Raw genomic sequence first — 26,594 nt, forward strand, 5'->3', positions numbered from 1 at the left:
CTTTTAACTCAAATCATTAAATTCGTCCCTATAAAAAAAATCCAATTGGTAATGCTTACCATGAATCTTCTTTTGTGTGCCTCTATAGCTGCCTTCATTCTTCGCTACTAAATAGTAAAATTCAATGCCACAGCATAATTCCCAAGAGTTGCTACATTTTGGCTCTATCATTTTGCTTGTGACAGTTTTCCAAAAATCGCGTCTGATGTTGCAACTGAGCATTCTTCTGGGAAAGATTTGCATGTCATGCAAAAGTTTGAGCACCTGCTTGAACATAAACAAGAAAAACCTCAGTCCAGTAGACAACCCTGCCACTAAAGCAATTTGAGTTCTTTGACTACAAAACAGTAAAACGGAAAAGAAGCTCTCCAAACCTTTGCATATTTTCTACTAGATTTTAATCAAAGAAGGAACAATTTTAGTACTCTAGATTCTAACCTGATAACCAACACATATGGCTTAATTTGGAAAGGGGAGTATCTAATAATCTGGAGCATTAAATGAGGAACTTCATATAATATTCAAGCTTCCTAGAGTAGGATCATAGAGGGTATCATATAACAGCACAAAAACAGTCCCTTTGCTTCTGATGTAGAATCTAGGTGACACATTTTAGCTGTCAAACCTATGTTGCACTCTCAAATAAGGATTTTTTTCAAATCCATTAATGGTTTATCCGCATTGCATTACTTCTATAGAAATATAATCACTTTATTTTTAGCCATTGAACTTCTACATATTGCATCAGTCGATAATTCAAGACCTTTTTCCAGAGTAAAGAAAAGTTGCTAACCAATACTTCCATTTAAGGTTTGGGTGCACATCAATCATTAATAAAGCATTTCCATAGGCTCTAGAAATACAAAGGTGTGTTTGCAGACTATGTGTTATATTCAAAATTTAAATATGCATAGCTTACAAAAGTAGGTTACATAACACCATGGGGCTAACGAGTGCTATATAGATTTTGCTATTATTAATTATCATTTAGCCAGTGACAAGAAATGAATTTTAGAACTAAGGTGAGATAGCAATATTAAGCCAGAAAATCTTTGATAATATCATTTTGGAATCAAAATGCAAAATGTGGTTATAATCAATTGATCAAATTCCACTTAATAAGTTACAGATGATTTTCTAGTTGCGGGTCAGATAATATTATTCCAATTTATTACATATTGACTTGAAGTTCGTCGATGGATTGCATTTCCACTTATTACATTTTGTCAAAAATTTCCACAATGAGAGATTCTGTGGATAGATTCAACTTTTTACAGTGGTCTAACCTCAATCAACAAGGAGAGGGCCTCAATAATCATCAAAATATCCTTCTTAAGCCCCATGACAAGTATTTGAATTGATCTAATCAATAGCCAGCATCCACAAGGTACCTCTACACAGGACTTACATTGTTATATTAGCATTTAAACAAAGCAAAGAAATAAAAATAATATCTAAACAAGAAATAAATGATAATAGCGTCACTTGAAAAAGTCAGCTCGCTGTGGGCTCTGAAATTTACAACTATCAACTCAAATCAAATGTAAAACCCACTTACCTTTAAGGGGCATTTTCATTAAGTATTACTAGTAGATTTACAGGTTATCAATAATGCATTTACCTCAAATCAGAAAGAAGGTAAGGCATAATTCATTTAGAGCACAGACGAGATCTTCCTGATACTTTGAAACGATTTTTGGCTGCATTAGCCTGTACATATTTATCAATGCGATACATAAGTATGTTATACACATACCCAAAAATAAGCAACCCTCATAACCTTAGCTTCAAATTTGCATAAATTAAATACCTCTTTATCCCAATCAGTCCGGTAAGTGTTAAATGCAAGTGTCAATATCTGTAATGAAGTCCCAACCAGGAGTCCCATCCAAATTCCCTGAGATAAAATTGAAACACGTGATTGCATCAATGTCGTTTCAGCACAATTAAATTGGTGCAAACTATAGCAGAGTTTTTCTTTCTTTCTTTTCTGACATAGAGACTAACCTTCACTTGGAGATTGCACATGAACCCAAGAAGAGCACTAATAGGAACACCAATAAAATAATAGCAAACTATATTCACTTTAGCCACATAAGCTTGCCATCCTGCACCAACTGCTACTCCTGAATAGCAGAACATTTTTTAAATTAGCTGATATCTTCCTTTATAGATTAGAAATGGAACTAATTCAGATGCAAGTGGTACACAAACTGTAACAACAGAAACAAAAGTAATCAATGCACCCTAGGGTTGACCCAAGAGTAAAAGAGCAAAATCTTCATCCAGATGGCAGATGCAAGAATTTCATGGAAACAATAATCCAATTGGCTACGCAACAAATAAGAATTTCAAAATTCAATAACATAGCAAAAGATCAAACAAATGCATTAATGTAGATGTATGATTTTGCAATGCATTAATAGATGCTTCTTTCTAAGACTTCAAGGTAACATTGTATTTTAGAATTCAATGTACATTAAAAGTATTCACCATCATGAAACAAGCAAGAAGATCCACGGCATAAAACAAACAGGAAGATCCACGGCAAATTACCTGACAGAACTGGTTGAGCACTATTGATAAGCAGTGTAAATGCAAGGAATATTGACAACTCATACACCGTGTGACCAACGGTGGCATTGCTGGTGAAGATGGATGCTATATCATGTCTAGCTATGATAATGCAAATGAAAAATATGGACCCAAGTAACATCGCTATGCCTAGACAAACACAGGCAGAAAATAGTGTTCGCTTTGGACGCCCAGCTCCTAATTCAGTTGATATTATGACACTGCAGATTCAAAGGCAAGGTATCAAGTGTTCATTTGAAGATCAAAGATAAATAATTGGCTATCAAAAATGTGGGTAAATATGAAATTTCACAAACCTTGTTGCAGCACGGCTATTGAACATCATGAGTCCTTCATATACACTTAAACTGCACAAGTATAGATATCAGCCCGATGCAGCACTTGATATGAACAAGTTTCATTCTTAACAATATTAGGGAAAAGCTAGAAAAAGATGCAGGTGATTTTGTGATTCCAAATTGAAGGCAACAGGGGAAAAAATGTGAGATTCCAAATTGAAGGCAACAGGGGAAAAAGTGTGAGATTCAGCAATACCATATAGAAAATGAATCCACTGCGATTGCTGGATTTTTCAGAATTCCAGTTAAAAGAGCCAGAACTCTGTAGTACCAGAGGTCCACACTGCATCAATCGCAAAATATAAAAGCCATCATACTTATAAGAAAATCTTCAATTGTGCAAAGTTCTAAGGAAATATTTGAGCTAATCTGAAAGCAATTATGTACAGACCATGCCATCACAGCGGATGAAGCTGCAAGCTTTAAAAAGCTCCAAACATCATGAAAGATATCAACTGAGAACCCAGTCCATGTTTCTGGGAATGGTCCAATCACAACATATAAAAACTGTCCTATAACAACTAACCACCAGGATGCATTCAAGGTCATAGCCAACGCAAGAAGTCCAAACCCAAGCTTAGTGATTAGCAACCAATTCAAGAAAACATGAAAAGCCAATGAACCTGCACAGATCGCAACCTGGAGCGTGACTTTTCGTTGTGACTGTAGAAACTTCTGAGGAGGAAAATAGTTTGCATATGCAAATAGCTGAGGAAGTGACCAAAGGGCAAACTGTCCGGTCAGGTCAGCCACCTGTTCTGATTGCCCCAGCACCTTAAGAAGAGGTGCTGCAAAAAAATACACTAAACTGAATATAAGCGCAGTTCCATTCATTACTATAAAAGATTGCTGCAGGTAAACCCCAAGAAGGTTGAATTTCTTTGCACCAAATGCCTGACCAGACAACGTTTGTTGCGCACTTGACATCCCTGTCTGCACCATATTTCTCGAATCAGATTTAGAATGATCTCAAAAAATCGTGATAAGAAATTATCTTCTTTTGCATTATTTAAAAAAAAATTGGAAAATTTACTACCCACGGTTTAACAAAAGCATGTCGAATTGTCGTGGGTCCAGTTTAACATTTGGCAAGCCTCATAACAGCAAAGCTACGTTTACCAAGTTCTCACTCCAGCACCCCAATACCTGAATATGGGTTGAATAGGGTTCGAATCCTGGACCAGGTACTCCTTGGAAAGTGGGTACCCAATGCCCCAGGTAGAGGCAGGGTACCCCATACGCAAGGTTCAATAAAAAATACGAGTCCAAATTTTGTTTCTTAAATAGTCACAATAAGAAAAAAGGTCTTAAAACTTATAAATATATATAATATTGTTAAAATGTAAAAGACATTCAGGATTTAAAAATAAAAATAAAAAATTATTGCTTATGGTGGGATTCTATTGAGGAGAGCTTATTAAAAAATTTCAGTGGGTGCTATTGAAAGTTTTTAAGATTATTTTAAAGTGGGTAGTATAATTTTGTAGTGCAAGTTTTATAAGTTTAAGCTCTCAAATTTATGGAAGCTGGTACTCTCATGAATTTTGTTATTTAACATATTCAATTTTTTTGAATAAATGAATATAAAAAATAAAAGAATTAATTGATAAAAATTTAAAAAACATATATTTTTTATTTCATGGGACCTCTCTATCCTTGAAAATAGAGTCGTAAGCCCCCCTCACCTTTCATCATTTGTCATCAAGCTAATATTCTTAGTTTCCAACCTAATTTCAATGGGTGCTAGTGAGATTTTTTAGGATGGTCCTATGAATTTTGTAGTGTAGTTTAGACCTATAAAGTTTACAGCTTGGAAGAAAGCTGGTGGTCTCATTCATTTAGTTATTTAGTATTATTCAATTCACATGAGTAAAGAAATATTAAAAATAAAAAAATTGTAAAGGCTTGAGAGAAAAAAACCTGAGCTGATGGGGCAATTTTTAGCCCCCCACATTTTCCACCAGCTCAAATCTACAGCCCTAAAAAGTAGAGGCTGCTAATTTTTAGAAGAAAAATCCAATTAATTTTTTTTTTAACTTCATGAAACCTCCACCCCTTAAAAATAGATCTGGAGCCCCCTTATAAGACCTCACCCTTATTATCTTGCTATTCCAATGCTACTACTAGTGTTTTTTCCTACCAAAAAACTTTCCACAATAGATAATTTTGTTTATTAGATGTAATTTTATAAATTTAATATTTTTTCATAAAGTATCACAAAATCACTAGTATGACTATTAAAAAACTATGGCCAGAAATTTATATTTTTCAATCGCAATCAACATCCAAGAATGATCCCACGAACGGTTAGCTTCTCAGCTAAATGAGAAATACTGTACTCCTAAAAAAATTAAAAAATCGAATGATCTATAAAAAAGGATGAAACCTGCTCCAGAATCTGAAGTTTCCACAGTTCGTGATAGTTTGTTTAGATCAACATTTGGGATCATGTTTCATAATCTATCATCATGATGAGAAAAGAAAAGAATAGATATGATCCAAAATATTGATAAAAAAAATTTAACAGGATTAAATCCAAAAATCATATAAACAAGTCATAATCTCAGATTCCCAACATACAATCCTCAGGTTCCCTAGCCTCAGTAAAATTACTGAAATAGTGGAATAAATGGCACAAACAAAATCAGTACCCATAGATTTTCCAGCAAGTAGTGCTAAATTGCTAATCACCTCTTCAATTCTAAATTCTGGGAACTCAGTCGATAGAGGTTTCAATAAGATGGACACTGGCAGCAATCAAGAACATGTATTTAGGTAACAATCTAATGGAAGGTGTGAAAGCTCAATAATTTTGATTACAATATACAGTTAGATCAAGTGGGTTAAAATGCTCGTGACATCATTTTAAAGACACCAAAACCCCCAATTCCCAAATCATGTATGAGAAGTTTTGACATGGCCCTGAATTCAGAGACTGTACCTCTGTACTTATTCTGACCAAAATCAGATATCAAGTAGGATAACAGCAGTCCCACAAATAATGCAATAAACTCTTATACAATATAACTGGCAAATCTTCCCCAATTCCCACATCATCTATGAACAGTTTTGACATGGCCCTGGAAACAGAGACTCTATCTCTGTACCTATTCTGAACAAAACCAAATATCAAGTAGGATAACAGCAGTCCCACAAATAATGCAATAAACTGTTCTACAATATAACTGGTAAATCTTTCAAAACAATTGAATAAGGCCGGTTACGTACCATAAGCCCAAAGGAGATTCCCCCAATGGTACTAGTAGCCATGGACACGGCAGCAAGTTCCACAGTGCCGAATTGACCAGCATAAGCCTGAGTGACAACCCCAAAGGCATAGACGGATACCCTGTTAAATCCCACAGGGCCAGCCAAGCTCAACACCTTCTTGGACTCCTCCCAGATTTCCCTGCCTAAATGGCTAGAAAAAGATGTAGGGACGTAGTCTTCCAGACAAGGCACTTCTTGTTGGCATTCCTCAAGGTCAGATGGTTCCACGAGTGGTATGTTTTCCGGACAAGGCACTTCTTGTTGGCATCCCTCAAGGTCAGATGGTACTGCCACAAGAGGGATGTTGGAAGATTTGTACATTGCTAGGCAGGAAAATTTCACAGTTTCCACTGTTCAATCTCAATACCCCAATCAATTAGGCTTCTAGAGATGATGATTCAACAGTACCCGCTTGGATATTTATGAAATTATAGAACTATCTCAGCACCCACATGGAATAAGATACCATAAAATGATGATTGACAGTACTCAAATTAAATGTTTGTGTAACAGAGGAGTTATTTCAAAACCCTAGAATACCAGAAATGATGGCTCAACAGCAGCCGATCGCAGTTCAATACCCATTAGGATTAGGATACTATAAATGATAGACAATTTAGCCAATTGCAGGTACGTGGAGCTTTATAAGTATCTTATAGCCGCATAGATTTGAATTCCTTCGATGATGCTTGGACACTACGCAATTGCACGTTTCTTTTATAGAAAAATAAATGAATAGATTAAAGCTTATAATCAGATTTACAGGGTTAAACAATTTCTGTTTTGTAAACAGATACTTCAGATAGTAGCGTCCTAGCGATGTATATCTGGTTGGCAATTAATTACTTTATAATTTTAGATGTTTTGCCCTAAATCTTGCTTAAAAACCTACTGTTTGAACTAAGCCTACTATATGAAAGAGAGCGCGTGCGAAATCAGAGGATTTTCAATTCAACGACATAAAACACGAAACTCTTGGTACAAATTATATTGAAATCTGAGTTCAAATGGTTCACGGCATCTGATATTCATTACTTTTTGAAATCTGTTAAAGTTTTATCAATTGGTAACAGCTGCATCAATCAGATCTTTAAAAGGTAATTTTGAATTTTTTTCTTTTATATAACATATGTATTTTCTTAAATTTATAATTAATCATATTATTAATAAAAAAATCTTAATTATTGTTTTCATATCATTTTCTTTCTAATTCTATTTACTAAGTATGAGTCTTTAAGATTATAGTCCACATTTGAAAAAAAAAAAGAGAGATTATAATCCACATACAATTCGCTAAAAAGTCCATATACAAATTTTAAATAATAATAGTCAATACCTGCCTAGACTGGAATAATCGAGCACAGTTCAAATAAAGAAGTTCGATGAATGCTGCTCATTCACGTTGTTTCATCTACACACGTGATGTTATTCTCATTCACGTTGTTTCATCTACACACGTGATGTAATTCAAATTTTGAAAATTCCTTACTGGTAACATGGGGGACTTCATTTTTAACGGACTCGCTGACAAAAAGTAAGATCACATTGCTTGAGCAAATCGCTCTGCTCCACCTCAAAAGTGATATTTTCATGGAACAGAGGTAAAAAGTACGGCACAGCGCTTCAGCAAATCGCTATGCTCAACTGCAGAAATCAAATCGTCTGATATTTCATTTCCGTTATTTTTTCTGCTGATTCATCAGTACACCTGTCCATTGAAATTAAGAAAAACTCATCAATGACATCGATTGGGAAGGTAGTTGGAAAATGGCACAGTTGACGCCTATATTACTCCTTAGCCAACCCTACAGCCCTCTTGACATAAATTTAGGGTTTGTAATAAATTTCAGGGCTTCTCCTATCATGCTTACTCTTCCCATCCCAAACACATGAAATTAATCAACAGAGACTTTGTGGAATCAATTTCAGGTGCATTAACTTTCCTACTCTTCTATCTTTCTCTGTAAATAATCTTTTGTTGAACTTGTTTGTACTGCAGGAAGAGCATTTGCAAAGCTGGATCCTCGAACGGGGATGTGATAATAAGTTGAGCAGAGGCCACTAAAGAAGATGTCAACGAGGCTCTCAGAGGCACTCGCGAGGCCTTCTATCATGGCCGCTGGCCTCGCAATTGTGTCTCCGTAATTTCGCCATTCTTTTCATTTTTATACATCAATGGTGGAGATTTAGGGAAATTACTGGACGAATCCTTTTCTTTTTCTTCATTAATGGTGGAAATTTAGGGATTTTACTGGAAGAATCCTTTTCTTTTTTTCACAAATAATGGAGATTTAGGGAAATTACTGGAAGATTTTTTTCTTTCTACACTAATGGTGGATATTTAGGGTATTTACTTGAGATATCCTTTTCCTTTTCTGCACTAATGGCGGAGATTTACAGAATTTACTACCTTTTCCTTTTCTACACTAACAGTGGAAATTTAACGAATTTACCAAGAGAAGTTTGTGCAAGAGAGTGCCTGCATTCTGAACATGTATGTAAATCGTGTGGAGCAGCATCTGGAGGAGCTGGCTTGCTTCCATGTTCTGCTTCTGAATGGGTTTGGAGAAACAGCTGTGTATATGAAAAATGGAGATAAACGTGATAAAGGAAAAACAAATTAATGCTGAAAAATGTTTAATAATTTTTCAATATCAATTAATTTTTAATCAAATTTTATAATCTATGTGGATAATTATTATAACAAAAATTAAAAATAAATTAATTACATGGTATGTAAGATTTTTTTAAGAGATTGTATATTTAATTACATAAATTTGAACACATAAAAAAAGTCGTTAAGAAAAGGTCATAATAATGAGATTTTTTTAAATTATTAAATTAAAAGGTAATTATAAACTATTATTTTTTTATTTTTTTTTTATATTGCATATGAGTTAACCGTTACAAAAAAATTGTCATTACCAGTATCTTAGTGACACCAACTGATTGTACATATGGATCGTTGATCCGAAGAACTTAAAGATGTCTATGAACAAAACTATACAAAACTATACAAGATAATGCATATATTTGTAATGAACTCGAGAAGCCAAATCACATGGGTGAGGTAATGGACTGGAGAGGTCAGATCGTGTTTGCTCTTGGTCCTGAAAGGCCTCCATCCAGGTTGTCCACCCAAGAGGGCCTTCCATCCACACGGCCTGCTTACCCTCGAGTAGCTGACTAAGCATCTGTATGTGTTCCTTTACTGGGTCTCTGATTTTCCCAATCTCTAGCCCAAGGCTCTCCATTGCTTGATCAACAGACTAGTGTTCTCCTGCAGCCTGCCTCCACTTGTACCCATTCTTCAATTCATGCAAGAACATCTTGGCTTGTCCGTGTTTCAGGAATCTAATGAATTTGTTCTTCTCAATGTTCATCGTGACAGCCAAAAAATGCGATGAAGAGTGAGTCCACGAAATGACTCAGTAAGGACCCTAGCTTTACCTTGGTACTTATCTTCATTTCTAATTTTCCATATATACCATAAGATTTCAGTGGATAGAATATGCCAAAATAGGTTAGTATCCTTTTTCAAGCCCTTAATATACCCAGTGAGAACATCTAGAATAGGAATCTGATTAGGAATAGAGATATCAAACAACAACGAAATTTCTCTAGCAATATTACACTCAAAGAAAATGTGCCTAACAGACTTAGGTATTCTACACACATTGCATATATCACTATTACTATGATCTTTTTTGAATGGCAGCGTGTTAATAAACATCAACCATTTAAAACATTTTTTCTTGGGTGTAATGGGGTTGCTCCATAGCCGCGAGAATATCTTCTGCCACTGTTTCATAGAGAGGTCTGCATACCACAGAGTATTAGCATACATTATAATAGATTCATCATAAGTTAGAGTATTATAAACAGTAATAGCTTTGATATTGGACACTGAAATATTATTATTCCACAAAAGATCAGAGCATCTTTCACTATTTATCTTGCAGTTCTTAGGTAGATGCAGTTCGGTACAGGAATGTTTCATCATATTGTAGGTTCTCTTTTGGGACTCCTGCAGATTATATCTATCTCTAAGGGTATCCCGGCTAATAAGTCTATCATTCTCAATAATGTCTTTAAAGCAACAAATGCCTTTAATGGCCCAGGATTTAGCAGAGCACCCTTGAGTGAGCGCAAGAGGTTTAGACGAGTGGAGAAGGTTCCACCAGATAGACCTTTCCCCATGGACGTGGTCATTGTTGCTAGCCCTACTATTGGTGATGAAAGGTCTAATACTTTCCTAGGCTTTCCAAATAGACTTAAAGACACTCGAACATTGCACTAAGACTGCAAATCCTCCATCCACTAGGTCACAAAAGGGTAGAGATTTCCAAGACTTAGCCTTCTTAGGGACAGCTCTCCTGATGTTGTTTCTTACTAGAATTTTCATGGTTCACTACCATCAAATGTCTAAAAGATCCATTTTGTAGCAAGAGCAACCCCTTGTATTCTCAAGTCTTTTAGCCTGAGCCCTCCCAGACTTTTCTCTATGTGGCACCATCCCCATTTAACAGAGTGTATCTTTTTAGTTCCTTTCTCGTCAGACCACAGGAAGTTCATAATAGCTTTTTGTATTTCCAGGATTTGATAGTTGGAGAACATCCAAACAGAGTAGTAGTAAATCTTGTAAGAGGATAGAATTTTTTGACAAACTTGCACTCTACCAGCAAGCGAAAGATACATATTATTCCATTTATTGAGCTTCTTTTCAATTTTGAATCTAACCCATATCCACATCTCCTTAAGAGAGGGGGAGATGGCGAAGGGAATCCCCAAGTATCTGACAATCTTATTAGCGCCCCCCCCCCCCCCCCCCCCACCATTGGTATCCAAAATGGTGTAACCAATCTGGAGGCTCCTCTTTCCACCCAAGCAGGTTAGATTTAACCTGAGAGATTTTTGCCCCTGAAATCTCACCAAAGAACTTAATTTTGCACTCCATGGCTTCCATGTTTTGTTTGGTGAGTTCCACAAAAAGTGCAGTGTCATCAGCAAATTGGGTATTAATCAGTTCAGACCCATCAGGAAGCTTAACACCTCTTGCTTTAGGGGATATGGTGTAGTCTCTTAAAATATAGTATAGGGCATCAAAGGCTATAACAAATAATGTAGGGGCAAGAGGGCAACCTTGTCTAATAGAGCCTCTGGGTTTAATAACCTGAGTGAGAAAGTCATTAATCTCTACCTGTGCAGACGCATCTTTGAGGAGAATCTTCACCCACTTATAGAATTCCACAGGAAATCCAAAGGCTTCTAGCATCATCAATATAAACTTCCATTCAACCCTGTCATAGGCCTTCTCAAAATCTAAAAGAAACATGTCCACATATTTTGTCCTAATACATTTGCCCAGTCCATCGCCTCCCAGCTGGTAATTAGATTTTCCAGTACGAATCTTCCCTTTATGAACCCTATTTGAGTGGGACAGATAAATTTGAGCAGCACATTCTCTAACCTGAGAGCAAGAGCCTTGGCTAAAATTTTATAGGACACATTGAGGAGAGTAATGGGTCTCCAATTTTTTATGAGTGCCTTGTCCCCATCTTTGGGTAATAGCTTAATAGTCCCTTTATTAATCAATTCACCTAGAGAACCACTCTCATAAGCCTCTGCATATAGTTCCTGGAGATCTTAGCAGATCCACTCCTCATTGGCTTTATAAAACTCAATAGGCAGTCCATTCGGGCTCGAAGCCTTGTCATTGTTTAGGTTTCTAATGGCATTTTTAATCTCACCCACAGAGATGGTTTCCTTCAATGGTTGTGAGTCCTCCATAGTAATCCTACTAGGAATGATTGTTCTTCATTTCTCTTTGGCTTCCTGTGACTTAGGGGAGTCTTCCGAGGAGAAGAGTCATTTGTAGAACAAGCAAAACGCCTCTTTATTTTCTTCTACATCCACTAACTCTTTGTTGTCTACCCAAATCCTATCAATCTTTTCTCTAGATTGCTTCTGCTTTAGCATATTGAAAAAGAATTTAGATCCTTTGTCCCGAAATTGCATCCATTGACTTCGGGCCCTAATCATTGCACCTCTGATCTTAACCTATTGATGTTTCCTTCGAGCATCCCTCGCCTGACCAACATTGTCTGATAATTCTACCTTGCTCGGGTTGTTCTGCACATCAACCTCACATTGGTACAATTCATCAGCAAGTGGTTTCTCCTGCAATATATAGTCTTTAGCTTTTTTTTGTCAAATGGTCTGCAATAGGATCTGCCAACTCTTAACATTTTGGTTCCATTTGTTTACATGAGATTTCAATTCCTTATTTCCTTTGTTGAATAATATAATAATTTTTATGGTGACCAGCACATCTTGATCCTTAAGGAGATGGGTGTTGAGGATGAATTTATCTCTTTTTTTCCCTTGCTTTGCTGAAGCATCTCTGAACCTAATAAGGGAAATCACCGGGTGATGGTCCGAGAGTGAAGCCCGCAATACTGTCACAGCATTACCTTGATTATCCGGTATGAAGGAGAATTGTTCTCTATCCGCCTAAAACCTATCAAGTCTACAATATATTCTATGCTTTCCTCTCTAGTAATTGCATCATGTGAACCAAATTCCTTTAGCATCCTTCTTGTTACCAAGTAGCGAGTCAAAGAGTTTCCTAAAATTCTTCATTCTTTCCCAATGTAGTTTCTTCGCTCTCTTCCATTCCATAGCTACACCACCACATTTATCTTCATGACTTTCAACCATGTTGAAGTCTCCCCCAATTACCCACGGAATATTAGAGAGGGAGGCAATCCAGTCCCATAATTGGGTCCTTTCCCTATAGTCATTAGCAGCATATATTGAGCACACGCCAACGACTGTTTTCTTAATGTCCAGTGAAGCTCACATTGCTCTGTTACACGATGAGCACCCTTGGTTAACAATGTGATCTTTCCATTTGGAGTTGATGAGAAGCCCAACTCCCCCTCTTCCTTTATCATGGTCTAAACAAATCTTAATAGAGTTTTCCAGACGAATTCTAGATTGACATCCAAGGTAAATTTGACCACTTTTAATTCTTGTAACATGACAACATCTGCATCCTTGTGTTGGTTGACAAACCTCCTAACTATCTGCTTCTTGTCTGGTGACTCCGGACCTCTAATATTCCAAGAGATGCATTTCATCATAACTAAATGGGAGTTTTTATTCTTTAGCAGCCTTGAAACTATTAAAACACCTAGGGAGATCTTTCTTTTCTTCAGTTTTCCTTCTATATGAAGATCCCTTGTTCTTGGAGCCCAATGGTCTAGCTCTTCTTCTTCTGGTTATAACCTTAGTGCTCTCACTATCAGTCACCCACTCCCCTTCTTCGTCGGTGAACTCCTCATTTTGAGAGTCATCCTCAAAATCAGGATCCTTATTGGGACCAAACTAACTGGGGGCCTCTCCATTCTCACAACAAGGTCCGAGAGCTTTCAAGCTATTACAACTGCCTAGGGTTTCATCCTCCAGAGCTAAAGGCTTACCAAGCCTGGCATCACCAGTATTAGGGTCAGCAACAATGACCTCAATCACACAGTTATCTTCAATTTCAAAATAATAATAATAGTAATACAAATAACTAATGATAATGATTCGATCACAACATACTTTCAATAAAAATAGAAAAAGAACTACTAATAATGATTAAATCACAATATATTCAATAAAAATAAAAAATAAAAAATGTAAATATAACAACTCTATTTAAATCACTACATACATCTCAAAAAATATTTTAATTTAAAAATAATTAAAATAAATAAAATCACCATTAACTAAAATACAACTCTATTTCCTTAGTAATTTTTTTTAATTCTCTAGATAGGAAAATACATATATCACAAATCTGATAAAAATATCTTAAAATTAATCTCCCATCAACTTTTAATAAATACATTTAAAATAACTACAACTAATACTAATAATTAAATAATATATCTAGAATTTTAAAAACCAACTAAATAATTCTTTTATTTAACTTAAAATAACTACACCTATATCAAGTCAATCTAAACAAGAGAGTAGAAATACTATACCGTTGATATGGCTACATTTGCCCAAGCAATTTACCATTGTCTTACTGCATCACCTAAAATGGGCTTTACATACATTTACTTTGGCAATTTATTATATTAATTAATGGAAATTGATGCAGGAATAAATTCAAGTAAGCCTGATGGAAGGAAAGCTAAACACGAAGGTGTAATGTATTAATTATGGATGGACACGTCTATTTTGCTTCTTAAACGATGATATGGATTTATTAACACACGTGTTAGTCACGCATTTTACACCGTCGATTTTGTAATTAATGGCTGCGATGGACTAACCTGTCACTAACACGATGTACAAAAGATTTGTTTTGGAGCCAGAATAGATGCAACCATTATGGATGAGCTCGACATAAATGTCTGGCCATTTAAAAAATGATCATACTATTCTCTAGGACACATGGAGATTAGAGTTATTTTGTCATTTATTAGACTGCAGTAATTTAGTAATTGATTTGACAATATTTATTAAAAAATAAATAATAATTTGATTTTCACACTTATTGTTGCCAGTATAAGCCAATAAGAAGAAAGATAAATGAGAGTTTTTTCAAATTATTAAATTAAAGAGTAATTATAAACTATAGAATTGTTTTCAAAAAAATTAAATTCTTTATAATGATTGGTTTTTCTAATTAAAAAAAATGGCATACATGAATGCAATAGTATCCTGCCATAGGCATGAACTAATAATATTAATATAAATAAATTATATGTATTAATTTATTTAAAATTAAAAAAAGATTCTTTGCATAAAGTAGTAGTGGTGTTTTTGTGACCACCAAGGTTCATGGACCATTGTGATTTAAGGCTTGTGCCTTCAATCCAATGTGCTCGAATTTTGTGAAGTCGAAAGATTATGTAATTAAGAATTATATCTCAATAATAAATATTAAATATCTAATAATTTAATATATTAAATTAATACCTAAAATATAATTTTAAATAGATTACATATCTTGATTTTATTATTATATTATATGTGTTTAGATTATATGTTTTTCAACCTTTGATTTAATATTTTATATCATAATATATTGTATAATAGATTTATAATATTATAATTTTATAGTCCAGGTGGTTGAGCTTAGTTGGTTAAAGCATTGGGTTCTCAATGTGGAGACCCAAGTTCAACTCCCATGAGGGACATCTTTGTGGAATTCTAAGTTGTGACTCTTGGTCTTCCATCGGTTGTATTTGTCACATTGTTTAGAGTTGGTATTTGTAATAAGTTTGTAATGTGGATGCTCGTATGAGCAAAAATGAGCTTTGTGAACTATCCTTAAAAGAAAAAATATTATAATTTTATATTTTTATTTTTATTTATTAAATTAATTTTTTCTAATTCAAAATATTTTTAATATACTATTTTACTAGCATACCTATCTTTCCTGGAATATGGGTAAAGTATGTCAAAAGATATCATATTTGTTCATTATTCCATTTAAAAAAATACATTCAAAAGTTTCTCAATGGTTGAAATAAGGACAAAACAAAAATTGATTATTTTTTTGAATAAGAATTAAAGACTAAAGCTCTAGTAGACATGTATGTGAGATGTGGAATAATAGACAAGTCATGTGAATTGCTTGATGCAAAGGCTTCAAAGAGATGTCAAGATATGCACATAATGGATTTGTTGAAAAGAATTTAGAAACTTTCAAGCAAATGACTCAATGTGTATCAAGCCAAATTCGACAACCTTTGCTAGAATCCTTCCTACCTCTGTCAAAATGGGAGTTTTGGAATCGAGTATAGAAATCCATCATAACATAATGTAAGGGTTTTCTTTTAGACAAAGTTGAATAGTCCTCTTGAAAATGCATCAGGTGAAGAAGGTATATCATTGGATCTGAAGAAAGGAAATTCAATTTAAAAAAAAAAGTTGTTGCAATGTCTATGGCAAATAGATGCATGAAGAAGTCAATGAGACATGGATGCATGAAGAAGTACTCAAGCAACTTGTTTGGAATCATGTGGTGCTTATGGGCGATGTTGCACATCCAACCTACCCCCATGCAAACAGAAGCACAAACATGTCAATCATTTATGCAATTGTTTTGGGTCAATCAACTGTAAAGTGGGCCTTTGACGAGATTTCTATAGCATTAGCAGAATAAGAGTCTATTCGACTTCCTATGACATCACATCAAGCATTGTGTACTCTCGACATTTAGGTCTCCTGAAATAGGGTTTTGTATTTGATCCTCCACATAGTTTTCCTTAGTTTGAGGTAAATGCAAAGCTATGTGACTAGATGCTTCAAAGGAATGTGCCTTTCTTCAAACCAAATAGTTATATATAAGAGAAATTAAATAAGATTTTGTAATTAACATTTGAAAAAAAATCTGAAATGATGGGCATTTATATGTGTGTAGTTGGGGATTGTTATTGGTAGGTTCCTTACAATATCATATCTAAGGTCCATGTTGATAATAATAACAATCATCTACTAAAGGGTGATTTTCTTTTGAGATATTCATGGTTCAAACAATAAAAATAAATATTTATGCTATGGGATGAAATTTGTTGTTTGTTTTAAAAAATTCTATAAAATGTACTTCAAATCTGCATATTTACCTAAGAAATATATCATAAATTTATTTGTAGATTGAATATTGTTTTAATTTAATATTTTACCTATTATTGTGAATATATAAACATAACTGCAAAGGCAAAACTCACGTTATATCATCATTGTTTGTAACATACTTAATGTAAAACTAAAAACTATTCCTAAATTATATGAAATTTTTTAAAATTTGTAAAACTCAAAATATAAAACATGAACTATAATTCAAGTCAGACAATTGAGGGTTAAAGTTGATATTGGAAATTTGCATTCATAAATTTTGTACATCTAAGCTGAAATTTTTGTTAATAAAGAAAACTCTAAAACTTAATATTCTTTATTCAAGTAGACTATTTCACATAAAATTTGAAAGTGGTATCCATCCCAAATAGTCACGAAACAAAATTGGAAAGACACAAGTATTACTATGTGTACTTTGATGATTGTTGCACTAAAAAATTAAGAGGTTAAGCACTATTGACAATGTACATTCATATGTTTTCTCTCTTTAAATTATACACTGAAATCTATGGAAATTAGAAAATTGTATATCAAAAATATAGATACAAAGTACAAATTAAATTTTGAGAACTATTGTAAAGAAAATGCAACAAAAGTAAAAGTGTAGTACCCCTCCTTGATCAGACTCTTTTTGTATCTATGTTTGACTTCAGTTGATTGTTCAAAGGAACATTATTGTATTTTGATTCAGATTTTATGCGATGTTATTTCATGCTTTATCTAGAATTGTGGTCTATGCTTTCATGCAGTATCTCAATGCTTATGATTAATGTTATTTTTATGGATCATTATCATGGATTGGCACTTTTACCTTATATGTGTGATGCATTATTTATATGTTGCATGTTTGCATGTGTATGGGATGCGAGGGGATGATTTTCCTTCACTCACTCCGGTGAGATAGGGAATGTCACGATTCTCTTTCATCAGTGTGTGTGTCATGTTTGTTTATATATATATATATATATATATATATATATTTGTTTGGATGCACGTGTGGTTCTTTGGTGCAGGACATTGCAGGTACAACTACCGGGTAGGTACGAGGTATCGACTCCACCTGGTTTCACAAGTCTAAGCGTGCCTTATTTGTCTGATGGGAGTGGAGAACATAGTTGTTGGACCCTAACTTGACCCGCAGTTACACTCGTGTGAGTGTTGTCAGTCGATTGTCTTTTCGTTTGGCCGGTATGCGAGTCATAGTGCTTTGGTTTGGTCATTTGTGAGTCGTCATTTGATCATTCCTCGTTTTGCATGTTTCCGTTTATTTGAATGGTTATTTGATTGAATGGATGATGCTATTTTTATGTTGGCGTAATTAGTTAATTATTATTCTCTTGAGATTATTGATTTAAATAAAATAATGATTTGCTAGAATTAAATGGTTAAATGGCTTATTTTATTGTGTAAAGTTGTATTAATATATTGTGAAAAGAAATAAATAATTGCCTAGCCATTTAAATTTTAAATGCTTATATTGAAAGGAAGTATCTTGGAAAATAGAAAATTAATAAAAGATTTTTTCCTTTTACCTATCCATTGGACTTTTGTATTTTATTTGTTGGAAAAGAATTGTTTATGGATAAAGGTAAATTTGATTGTTTTTACTTTTTAAAATAATTTAATCTAATTGGTGGAGAAAACTTTTAACCTAGAAAGTTTAAGTTGAAATTATTTTTCCCATATATTCCTCGGAGACCACGGGAATGAGGAGGTAGAAATTTTGAAAGAGAAATTTGGAAAACCATTTTGGAAGAGGAGCTAGAGTTGGATTTGGTTTGCAAGATTGGGATTCTTCCATCAATTTGCTTCCTGTCTTACTTGAAGGTTGGATAATCTCTTCTTGTTTTGAAATTTAATTTTGAATATTTTAGTTGCTTCCTGTGTGTTGGAAAAAATAAAATCTCTTTGTAGATTCTTGTAGAATGATTGGAATGGAAGAAAGAGTGCATGTCATTGATGATTTTGTGGGATTCTTATCAAATGGGTGTATGTTGAAAAGAAATGACTCACCTTTCCATTTGTAGTTTGTTATTTGTTCATGCAAAATCAAATTCTTGAATTATCTCTTCTATTTGGAATAGAAAGGAATAAATTTAGTTTGCTGTGTTTTTTCTAGTATCTATTTGCCCAAGATTTGGGGCTTATGATGGCAAAAATTGGTTAATTGCCTTTTGCAAGATGCAAGGAATTCTTCATGTGTATGGAGGTGAAGAAATTTATCATAATCCTCCTCCTATCTTTTAAATTATTCTTTTGTTGCCTAAATCTTTATTTACTGGGCTCTTGTGTGATTTTAATTCACCATTTACCTTATGGGTAAATATCCCTTTGTATTCTGGAGTTTGGCATTGTGTGTGTGTGCCCGTGAGATGAACAAGGGATGAATTGATGTCATGTTAAATTGATTTTAAAATGCAAGGGAAGAAGAAATTTTATTATAAATTAATCTAACCTTACCCACATGGTGGGTTAGCCCCACTGCGCAGGACGGTAGTGTCTGGTTACCCGCAGGTAGCAGCACTACCGGTCGGTAGCAGCACTAACTATCAGTAGTGGCTGCTACTGGTGGTAGTAGCACTACCGGTCGATAGCAGTACTACTAGCAGGTAGTGCCTGCTACTCCGACAACAGCAATACCACGGGTAGGCTTTGGCCCCTGCATGCCTTTGTACCCTTCGTGGTACAATTTATAATGTGTCGTTAATTTTATATAACACAATGAGTTTTAAAGTTGGTTTAACTATTAAATTTTAAATGGTAATTTATAAAGTGATTTTTATCTTGATTTAGTAAATTTATTAATTGAAATCAAGGCTTGAATTATTAATTCAAATTGGTAAACTTGGAGGTATTCTGGAAATGGATTAAATGTCTATTATTAATTCATATTTTATTCGGCTGAGTATTTAATGTGGATTTTATTCTTTATTAGTGTATTGAATTTAGAAATTAAATAGATGTGAATGTTGTATAAGGGTGTTTTATTTAATTTTCAATCAATGAAGTTTGCAAGTGCTTATGATGCTGATTTTCTCAAGATTGTCTGAGTGCGGACTTAGTGAAATTAGCTTTCCTTACAAAGAGTATTATTGTTGTTGTTTCTCGTATGTGGTTCAGTCATCCTATTATGGTGTATTTGGTACCTTTGACCAGGTGATATATGATGACCTCATTGTCTTAACCACGTAGTGTCTTGCCTTATGGTTAACCAAGAGTCAGTATGTCCTTGTTTTGACCACTTGTATTTGGATAGCGGTGTTATAGTTGTTTGCTTTGCCATAGGGTCATTATGGAGTGACCATGTTTGTTTACTATCCTTTGAGAGAGTGGTTTTCGAGTGGGGGTCATGCCCAAAGTGGATGGTAGGATAACCCATCGAAAGTCAGCTAATAAGTGATAATATAATAAATTGACTAGGAGTTGTGTAGTTTATAACATTATATAAGATATTGCACCTCGCGCATGGTTAAGTGCTCGTATAGGCTCAAGGTGTAGTGGGAAGGCCTGGAATGGCAAACCAACCACCGTGCCTTCACGAAAGGATGGTAGGGTCCGCATGAGACTTAGTTGGAGTCGGAGATTCGGGAAAGGTTACCAGGATAACCCAGGATGGGGGCCTGGACCTCTGGAGGTCGAACATGGTAACCATCATAAGCTATGTGATGACACTCTCTCTTTAGGTTCACTTGTGTATTGTGATGTTGAGTCACCTAGAATATTGTGGAGTCGTATTGTGTTGTCGTGGAGTCGTATTGTTCTGCTGACCATGTCATGCTTTTGCTTGCTTGAGGGTCCTCTGCTATCTCCTAGCATGGTGGGGTGATTCCATTTTGGGAATTACATGGTCGGGTGGTAGTGCCACTTCCCATCGGATGTTCTTGTTCTTACCTTCATGCGAGAATTGGCTTCGCAGGTGTTCCTGTGGTTTATGGCTCATGATCTATCTCATGTTTGAAGATTATTATTCTTTGGAGACCTATGTGGTCAATTGTATTATGAACTCCTGTAACCATGTATTTGATTAAGATGTTATCTTTATATGTATATTGAGAGTCATGTATTGGAAGATTAAAGTAATCCTAAGTTTGGGACGTTGTTTATTAGCTTTCTTTATGATTTGTGTAAATGCTTTATTGAAGAGTAATTATATTGTATCATTTTGATCTTTCAATTTGTGTAACTGTTATTGCATATGGCTTATTATGTTCTATGAGTTTTGATGGATTATTGGATTAATCGTAATTGTGGAATTTATCTTTTGGTTTTATTCTTCATTGGTAACCCTTAAGGAATTCTCATGTAATTCTTCTGCTTGTGTTGTTGTTGTGCAAACGTTGTAATTAATGCACTTAATATGATTTATACTTTTAAAAAAAAATTGTTTCACCCTTGTTGTGGGTTTTCCTTTGGGTTTTTGGCGAGGCATTACATTTGGTATCAAAGCCCATGTTTCAACACTGGGTACTCTGGGTTTGTATTGAGCCTATTCACCTAGCCCTTTTGTGTAGGTCTTAGTGATTGCGACTTCCTTGTTTCTTTCCTTGCCATTGATCTGAACCTTTTTCTCTTGTGCATTGTTAGTTCGTGGTTAGGAAAGCCAAGGGAGGTGGCTGTGTTGGTGGCCGCAATAGAGGCAGAGGAGGAGGACAGGGTCGAGGTTCCGACCAATATAGTCCTTCGCCACCACCCACTCATGCGAGTGTGGATCGGGATCAATTTGTTCATCAAGATGAACAGCATTCAGGAGAACAGGTTCTTGAAAGGGAAGAGTTGCGACAGATGTTTCAGGAGGTGCTAGCTAGACTAGGCCCTAGACCTGAGGTAGATTAGCCCATCCATGCCCAAGTAGAGGAGTCACTTTAGCAGATTCCAGAGAGAGAGAGGGAGAGATCTCCTAGAAGGAGAGAGGTCCCAATGGACCAGGACCCAGCTATCATGGGGCACATGAGGGACTTTATGAGGTCCAATCCTCCTTTCTTTGATGGTAAAGGTACCGGTCTCAAGGTAGAGACCTGGCTTATTAGTTTAGATTGATGTTTTGCCATGTATCTATATGGTAGCAATACCAAGGCAAGATGCACTATCATGCATCTTGAAAGTTTTGCATCTATCTAGTGGCGGTTAGAGGAGGAGAGGATCGGTGTGAGCATTAACATTATGTCATGGGAAATATTTCTAGAGAGATTCAAGGCACAGTTTCTCTCACCCCGATGGAGGTAGTCGTGAGCAGATGAGTTCTATGTTTTGCACCAGTTTGGGTTGTTAATAGATCAGTTTTAGCATAGATTCTATGAGCTCAAACAATATGTTGTGATCGGCAATGATGAGGCTATGCTTGTTCAGCACTTCTTGAGAGGTCTTAACGACCGCATCAGTGGAGGAGTGAGATTTTTTGAGCCTTCTTTAGTAGAGGTGGCCATGGCGAAAGCTAGGCTGGTGGAGCATAACCTTAGTCGTGCTCATGGTGGCTAGTCTAGAGTGCAGATTGGGAGTGATCCTTTCAGTGGCTCTAGAGGGAGAGGGAATCAGTCCAAGACTGTTGCACCTTTTAGAGGTCCTCAAGCAGCCACTAAGGGTGGTCAACAACAGCAGTGGCAACCAAGACCAAAGTAGTCTCAAGTTCAACAGAGTGGCAACTCTCAGTTTCGGAAGAGTAGGAACTTGCAGAGGAGTAGGCAAACTTTTCTAGGGCAGTCCTCTTAGGATGCATCTCAGGCCCCTAGTGGAGGAAGCTTTTAGCAGTCCAGTGGGTCGTCTGGGAGTAGAGGACCTGGTAGACGAGCTTACTTCACCTATGGTCAGTTTGGCCACAAAGCCGCTCAGTGTCCTCAGCAATCTCACCAGATGAGTAGTCAAAAGCCAGCTGCATCAGAGCCAACAGTGGGAGATGCAAGTAGATCCCATAGAGTATTTGCAATGGTGGATGACCGCCAGGCTGAGCATCGAAGTACAGTGATTGAGACTACAAGTGTGTTGTGTGGTATCCCTATCTTTGTACTTTTTGATTTCAGTGCTTCAGATTCTTTTATTTCTTCATCCATTGTGGAGCAGTGCGAGCTCACGTCTGCTAAGCAAGCAGATAGGTGGAAAGTGGAGTTAGCTACCAGTGTGCATGTGTTTGTCAATGCCTTCGTTCCTAGCTGTGAGTTGGACCTAGGACCCTTTGTCACTTCAGTTGACCTTCGAGTCATTCCCTTGGGGTCCTATGGAGTTGTGTTGGGGATGGATTGGTTATCATCCACAATGCTCGTGTAAACTATCATTTGAAGACAGTAGAGTGTTTAGATGGCCATGGCAGGAAAGTGGGGATCATTGGAGTTCGGCGATCGATATCCTTACATATGATTTCCGCTATGCAACTTAAGTGGTGCATGCGTCAAGGGTGTCAGCTTTTCTCAGTTTCTCTTGAGGATGTGGATGAGGAAGAGAGTTGAGAAATAACTCTTGATGGTCACCCTATTCTTCAAGAGTATGCTGATGTGTTTCCATTGGATATTCCTGGTATGCCTCCGAAGCGAGACATAGATTTTTGCATTGACTTGGTTCCTAGTGCAGAACCTATTTCGAGAGCTCCATATCAGATGACTACTCAGGAGTTGAGTGAGTTGAAGTTGCGGGTAGAGGAATTTTTGGCCAAGGGGTTCATTCGTCCTAGTGTTTCCCCTTGGGGTGCGCCTATTATCTTCGTTAAGAAGAAGGATGATTCTCTTCTGTTATGCATTGATTACCGATAGCTGAATAAGGTAACCATCAAGAATCAATATCCATTTCCTCGGATACATGATCCTTTTGATTAGGTTAAGGGTGCCAAGGTGTTCTCTAAGATTGATCGGAATTCTGGGTATCATCAGTTCTGCATTCATGATGCAGACATTCATAGGACGGTGTTTTGTACTTGTTATGGTCACTATGAGTTCACAGTGGTGCCATTTGGGTTGACAAATGCGCCTTCGGTTTTCATGAGCCTTATGAATGGGGTTTTTTGCACCTACCTTGATCATTTTTTCCTTGTGTTCTTGGATGACATATTGATTTATTCTAGATCTATGGAAGAGCATGAGGGTCACTTGCAACAGGTATTACAGTGCTTGAGGGAGAATAAGCTTTTTGCGAACTTGGCGAAGTGTGATTTCTTCCAGTCAGAGGTGGGCTATCTTGGTCATATAGTTTTGAGAGAAGGTGTATCTATGGATCCTTCTAAGATCCAAGCCATTGTGGATTGACCAGTGCCGACCAATGTTTTAGAAGTTCGGAGTTTCATGGGTTTGGTCGGATATTACCATCGCTTTGTTCAGATCTTTTCTTGGATAGGCCACCCGATCACTTCTCTTCAAAGGAAAGGGAAGAAGTTTGTTTGGTCAGAGCAGTGTGAGTCATCTTTTTTTACCTTGAAGGAACTCCTTGATAGTGCTCTGATTCTGGTAGATCCTGATCCATCTAGAGATTTCGTGGTTTGCACAGATGCCTCTCTAGAAGGTATAGGTGCAATGCTTATGCAGGATGAACGTGTGGTTTCCTATGAGTCTCGCAAACTCAAGGATCGCGAGTTAAACTATCCAGTTCATGACTTGGAGTTGGCAACTATAGTGCATGCATTGGTTAGATGGCAACATTTTCTGTTGGGGCATCGGTTTGAGCTGCATAGTGATCACCGAAGTTTACAGTATATTTTCATGCAACTGAACTTGAATGCTCGACAGTGAAGATGGATGGAATTCCTCTGCGAGTATGATTTTGAGGTTCGATATATTCAAGGGAAAGAGAATGTAGTGGCAGATGCTTTGAGTCGTAGGCGACTTGAGGTTGCAACATGGTCTCTTGGAGTGGACTTGAGAGAGAGAATTCTCAAAATTCTTCCTCAAGACCCTTGGTATCAGGATGTTAGAGTCCTGGCGGAGTTTGGAAGACCATTGGAGGGTAGATATTCAGGATATACTCTTGAGTCAGATGGTCTTCTTCGATATCTTGGACGGATCTATGTACCTCCTTTGGAGGGTCTTCGCGTTTTGATCATGACTAAGGCCCATCGTGCACCTTATTCGGCACACCTTGGTGTCAAGAAGATTCACTTGGATCTTAGACAGATATATCATTGGGCTGGAATGAAACATGACATTTCTGATTTTGTATTGAAGTGCTTGGAATGTCAGTGGGTGAAGGTGGAGCATCAGTACCCTGTAGGGCTTTTACAACCTAATTTGGTACCGGATTGGAAATGGGATATCATTTCTATCGATTTCATAGCAAGGTTGCTTGTTTCTTCACGTTTTCATGATACCATCATGGTCATTGTTGATAGATTGACCAAAGTTCCTCATTTTGTTCCTATTCGATCTTCTTATACAACAAAAGTGGTGGCACGAGTCTTTTTGGAAGATGTGGTGAGGTTACATGGGATCCCAAGGTGAATCATTTCTGATAGAGACCATGTATTTACTTTAGCATGCTTTGGGAACCCAATTGAACTTCAATTCAGCTTATCACCCAGAGACCAACGATCAGACTGAGCGTGTGAATCAGGCCTTGGAGGACATGCTTCGTATGTATGTTATGGATCAGTAGTCATGTTGGGAGGAATATCTTTGCCTTGTGGAGTCTGCTTATAACAATGGATATCACATCTCTATAGGCATGTCTCCCTTCGAGGCATTGTATGGTCATCCTTGTCATACTCCTTTGAGTTGGGATCAGTTCGGGATAGGGTACATTTAGGACCGGATATGCTTCGTGAGATGAAGCAGCAGGTTGAGAAGATTCATGGGCATTTGGTTGTTGCTCAAGATAGGTAGAAGAAGTATGTCGATACCCATAGAGTAGATCATCATTTTTTAGTTAGCGACCGTGTATTCTTGAGAGTGCGTCCACAGAAGAGTTTGATTCGTTATGGAAAGGGTTCTAAGTTGGCGCCTCATTTTGTAGGCCCTTTTGAGATTCTTGAGAGGATAGGACCTGTTGCCTACCGTCTTGCCTTGTCGCTGAGTCTATCCCACATCCAGGATGTCTTCCATGTTTCAGTTCTTTGACCTTATCATCCTAATGTGACTCATGTTCTTGATTGGAACGCTTCACAGGTCGAGGACGGACAACTTTCCATGGAGCCCGTTCACATTCTTCAACATCGGGATTTGACCCTCAGGGGTCATACCATTGACTAGGTAAGGGTCCTATGGGACCCAAGTGATGAGACCTCAACGACATGGGAGGATGCAGTGAAGAGGAGAGATCTGTATTCTTATTTGTTTTAGGATTCCAAGAGTAAGCCTAGGCTTGGGGGGGAGGATGTAGTACCCCTCCTCAATCAAACTCTTTTTGTATCGATGTTTCACTTCAGTTGATTGTTCAGAGGAACATTATTGTATTTTGATTTAGATTTTATGCGATGTTATTTCATGCTTTATCTGGAATTGTGGTGTATGCTTTCATGCAGTATCTCAATGCTTATGATTAATGCTATTTTTATGGATCATTATCATGGACTGACACTTTTACCTTATATGTGTGATGTGTTATTTATATGTTGCGTGTTTGCATGTGTATGGGATGTGAGGGGATGATTTTCCTTCACTCACTTCGGTGAGACAGGGAACGTCATGATTCTCCTTCATCAATGTGTGTGTCATGTCTATTTATATATATATATTTGTCTGGATGCACGTGTGGCTCTTTGGTGCATGACATTGCAAGTACAAGTACTGGGTAGGTACGTGGTATCGACTCCACCTGGTTTCATAGATCCGAGCATGC

The 26,594-nt window shown here is 36.5% G+C and overlaps 1 protein-coding gene across 9 annotated transcripts in view; it reads right to left on the reverse strand.

Moving 5' to 3' along the window:
- Positions 1 to 7,222, reverse strand: part of LOC131048161 (protein DETOXIFICATION 30-like) — a 7,536-nt gene extending 314 nt beyond the window's left edge. For 2 of the 9 annotated variants that reach the window (XR_009106372.2, XR_009106370.2), the window contains exons 1-9: positions 6,162 to 7,220; positions 3,325 to 3,866; positions 3,130 to 3,216; positions 2,892 to 2,942; positions 2,557 to 2,795; positions 2,008 to 2,126; positions 1,811 to 1,897; positions 1,622 to 1,710; positions 60 to 264 (exon numbers count right to left, since the gene is read on the reverse strand). Coding sequence is in view for 7 of the 9 variants with exons in the window: in XM_057982035.2 (XP_057838018.1) it covers positions 1,651 to 1,710; positions 1,811 to 1,897; positions 2,008 to 2,126; positions 2,557 to 2,795; positions 2,892 to 2,942; positions 3,130 to 3,216; positions 3,325 to 3,866; positions 6,162 to 6,524 (1,548 nt within the window). In the remaining 2 variants the exon portion in view is untranslated. The other 7 variants (XM_057982036.2, XM_057982035.2, XM_057982037.2 and 4 more) reach the window with 7 other exon arrangements.
- Between the last annotated feature and the right edge of the window lie 19,372 nt (positions 7,223 to 26,594).

This window comes from Cryptomeria japonica, chromosome 8, assembly GCF_030272615.1.
Source record: "Cryptomeria japonica chromosome 8, Sugi_1.0, whole genome shotgun sequence".
NCBI lineage: Eukaryota > Viridiplantae > Streptophyta > Pinopsida > Cupressales > Cupressaceae > Cryptomeria > Cryptomeria japonica.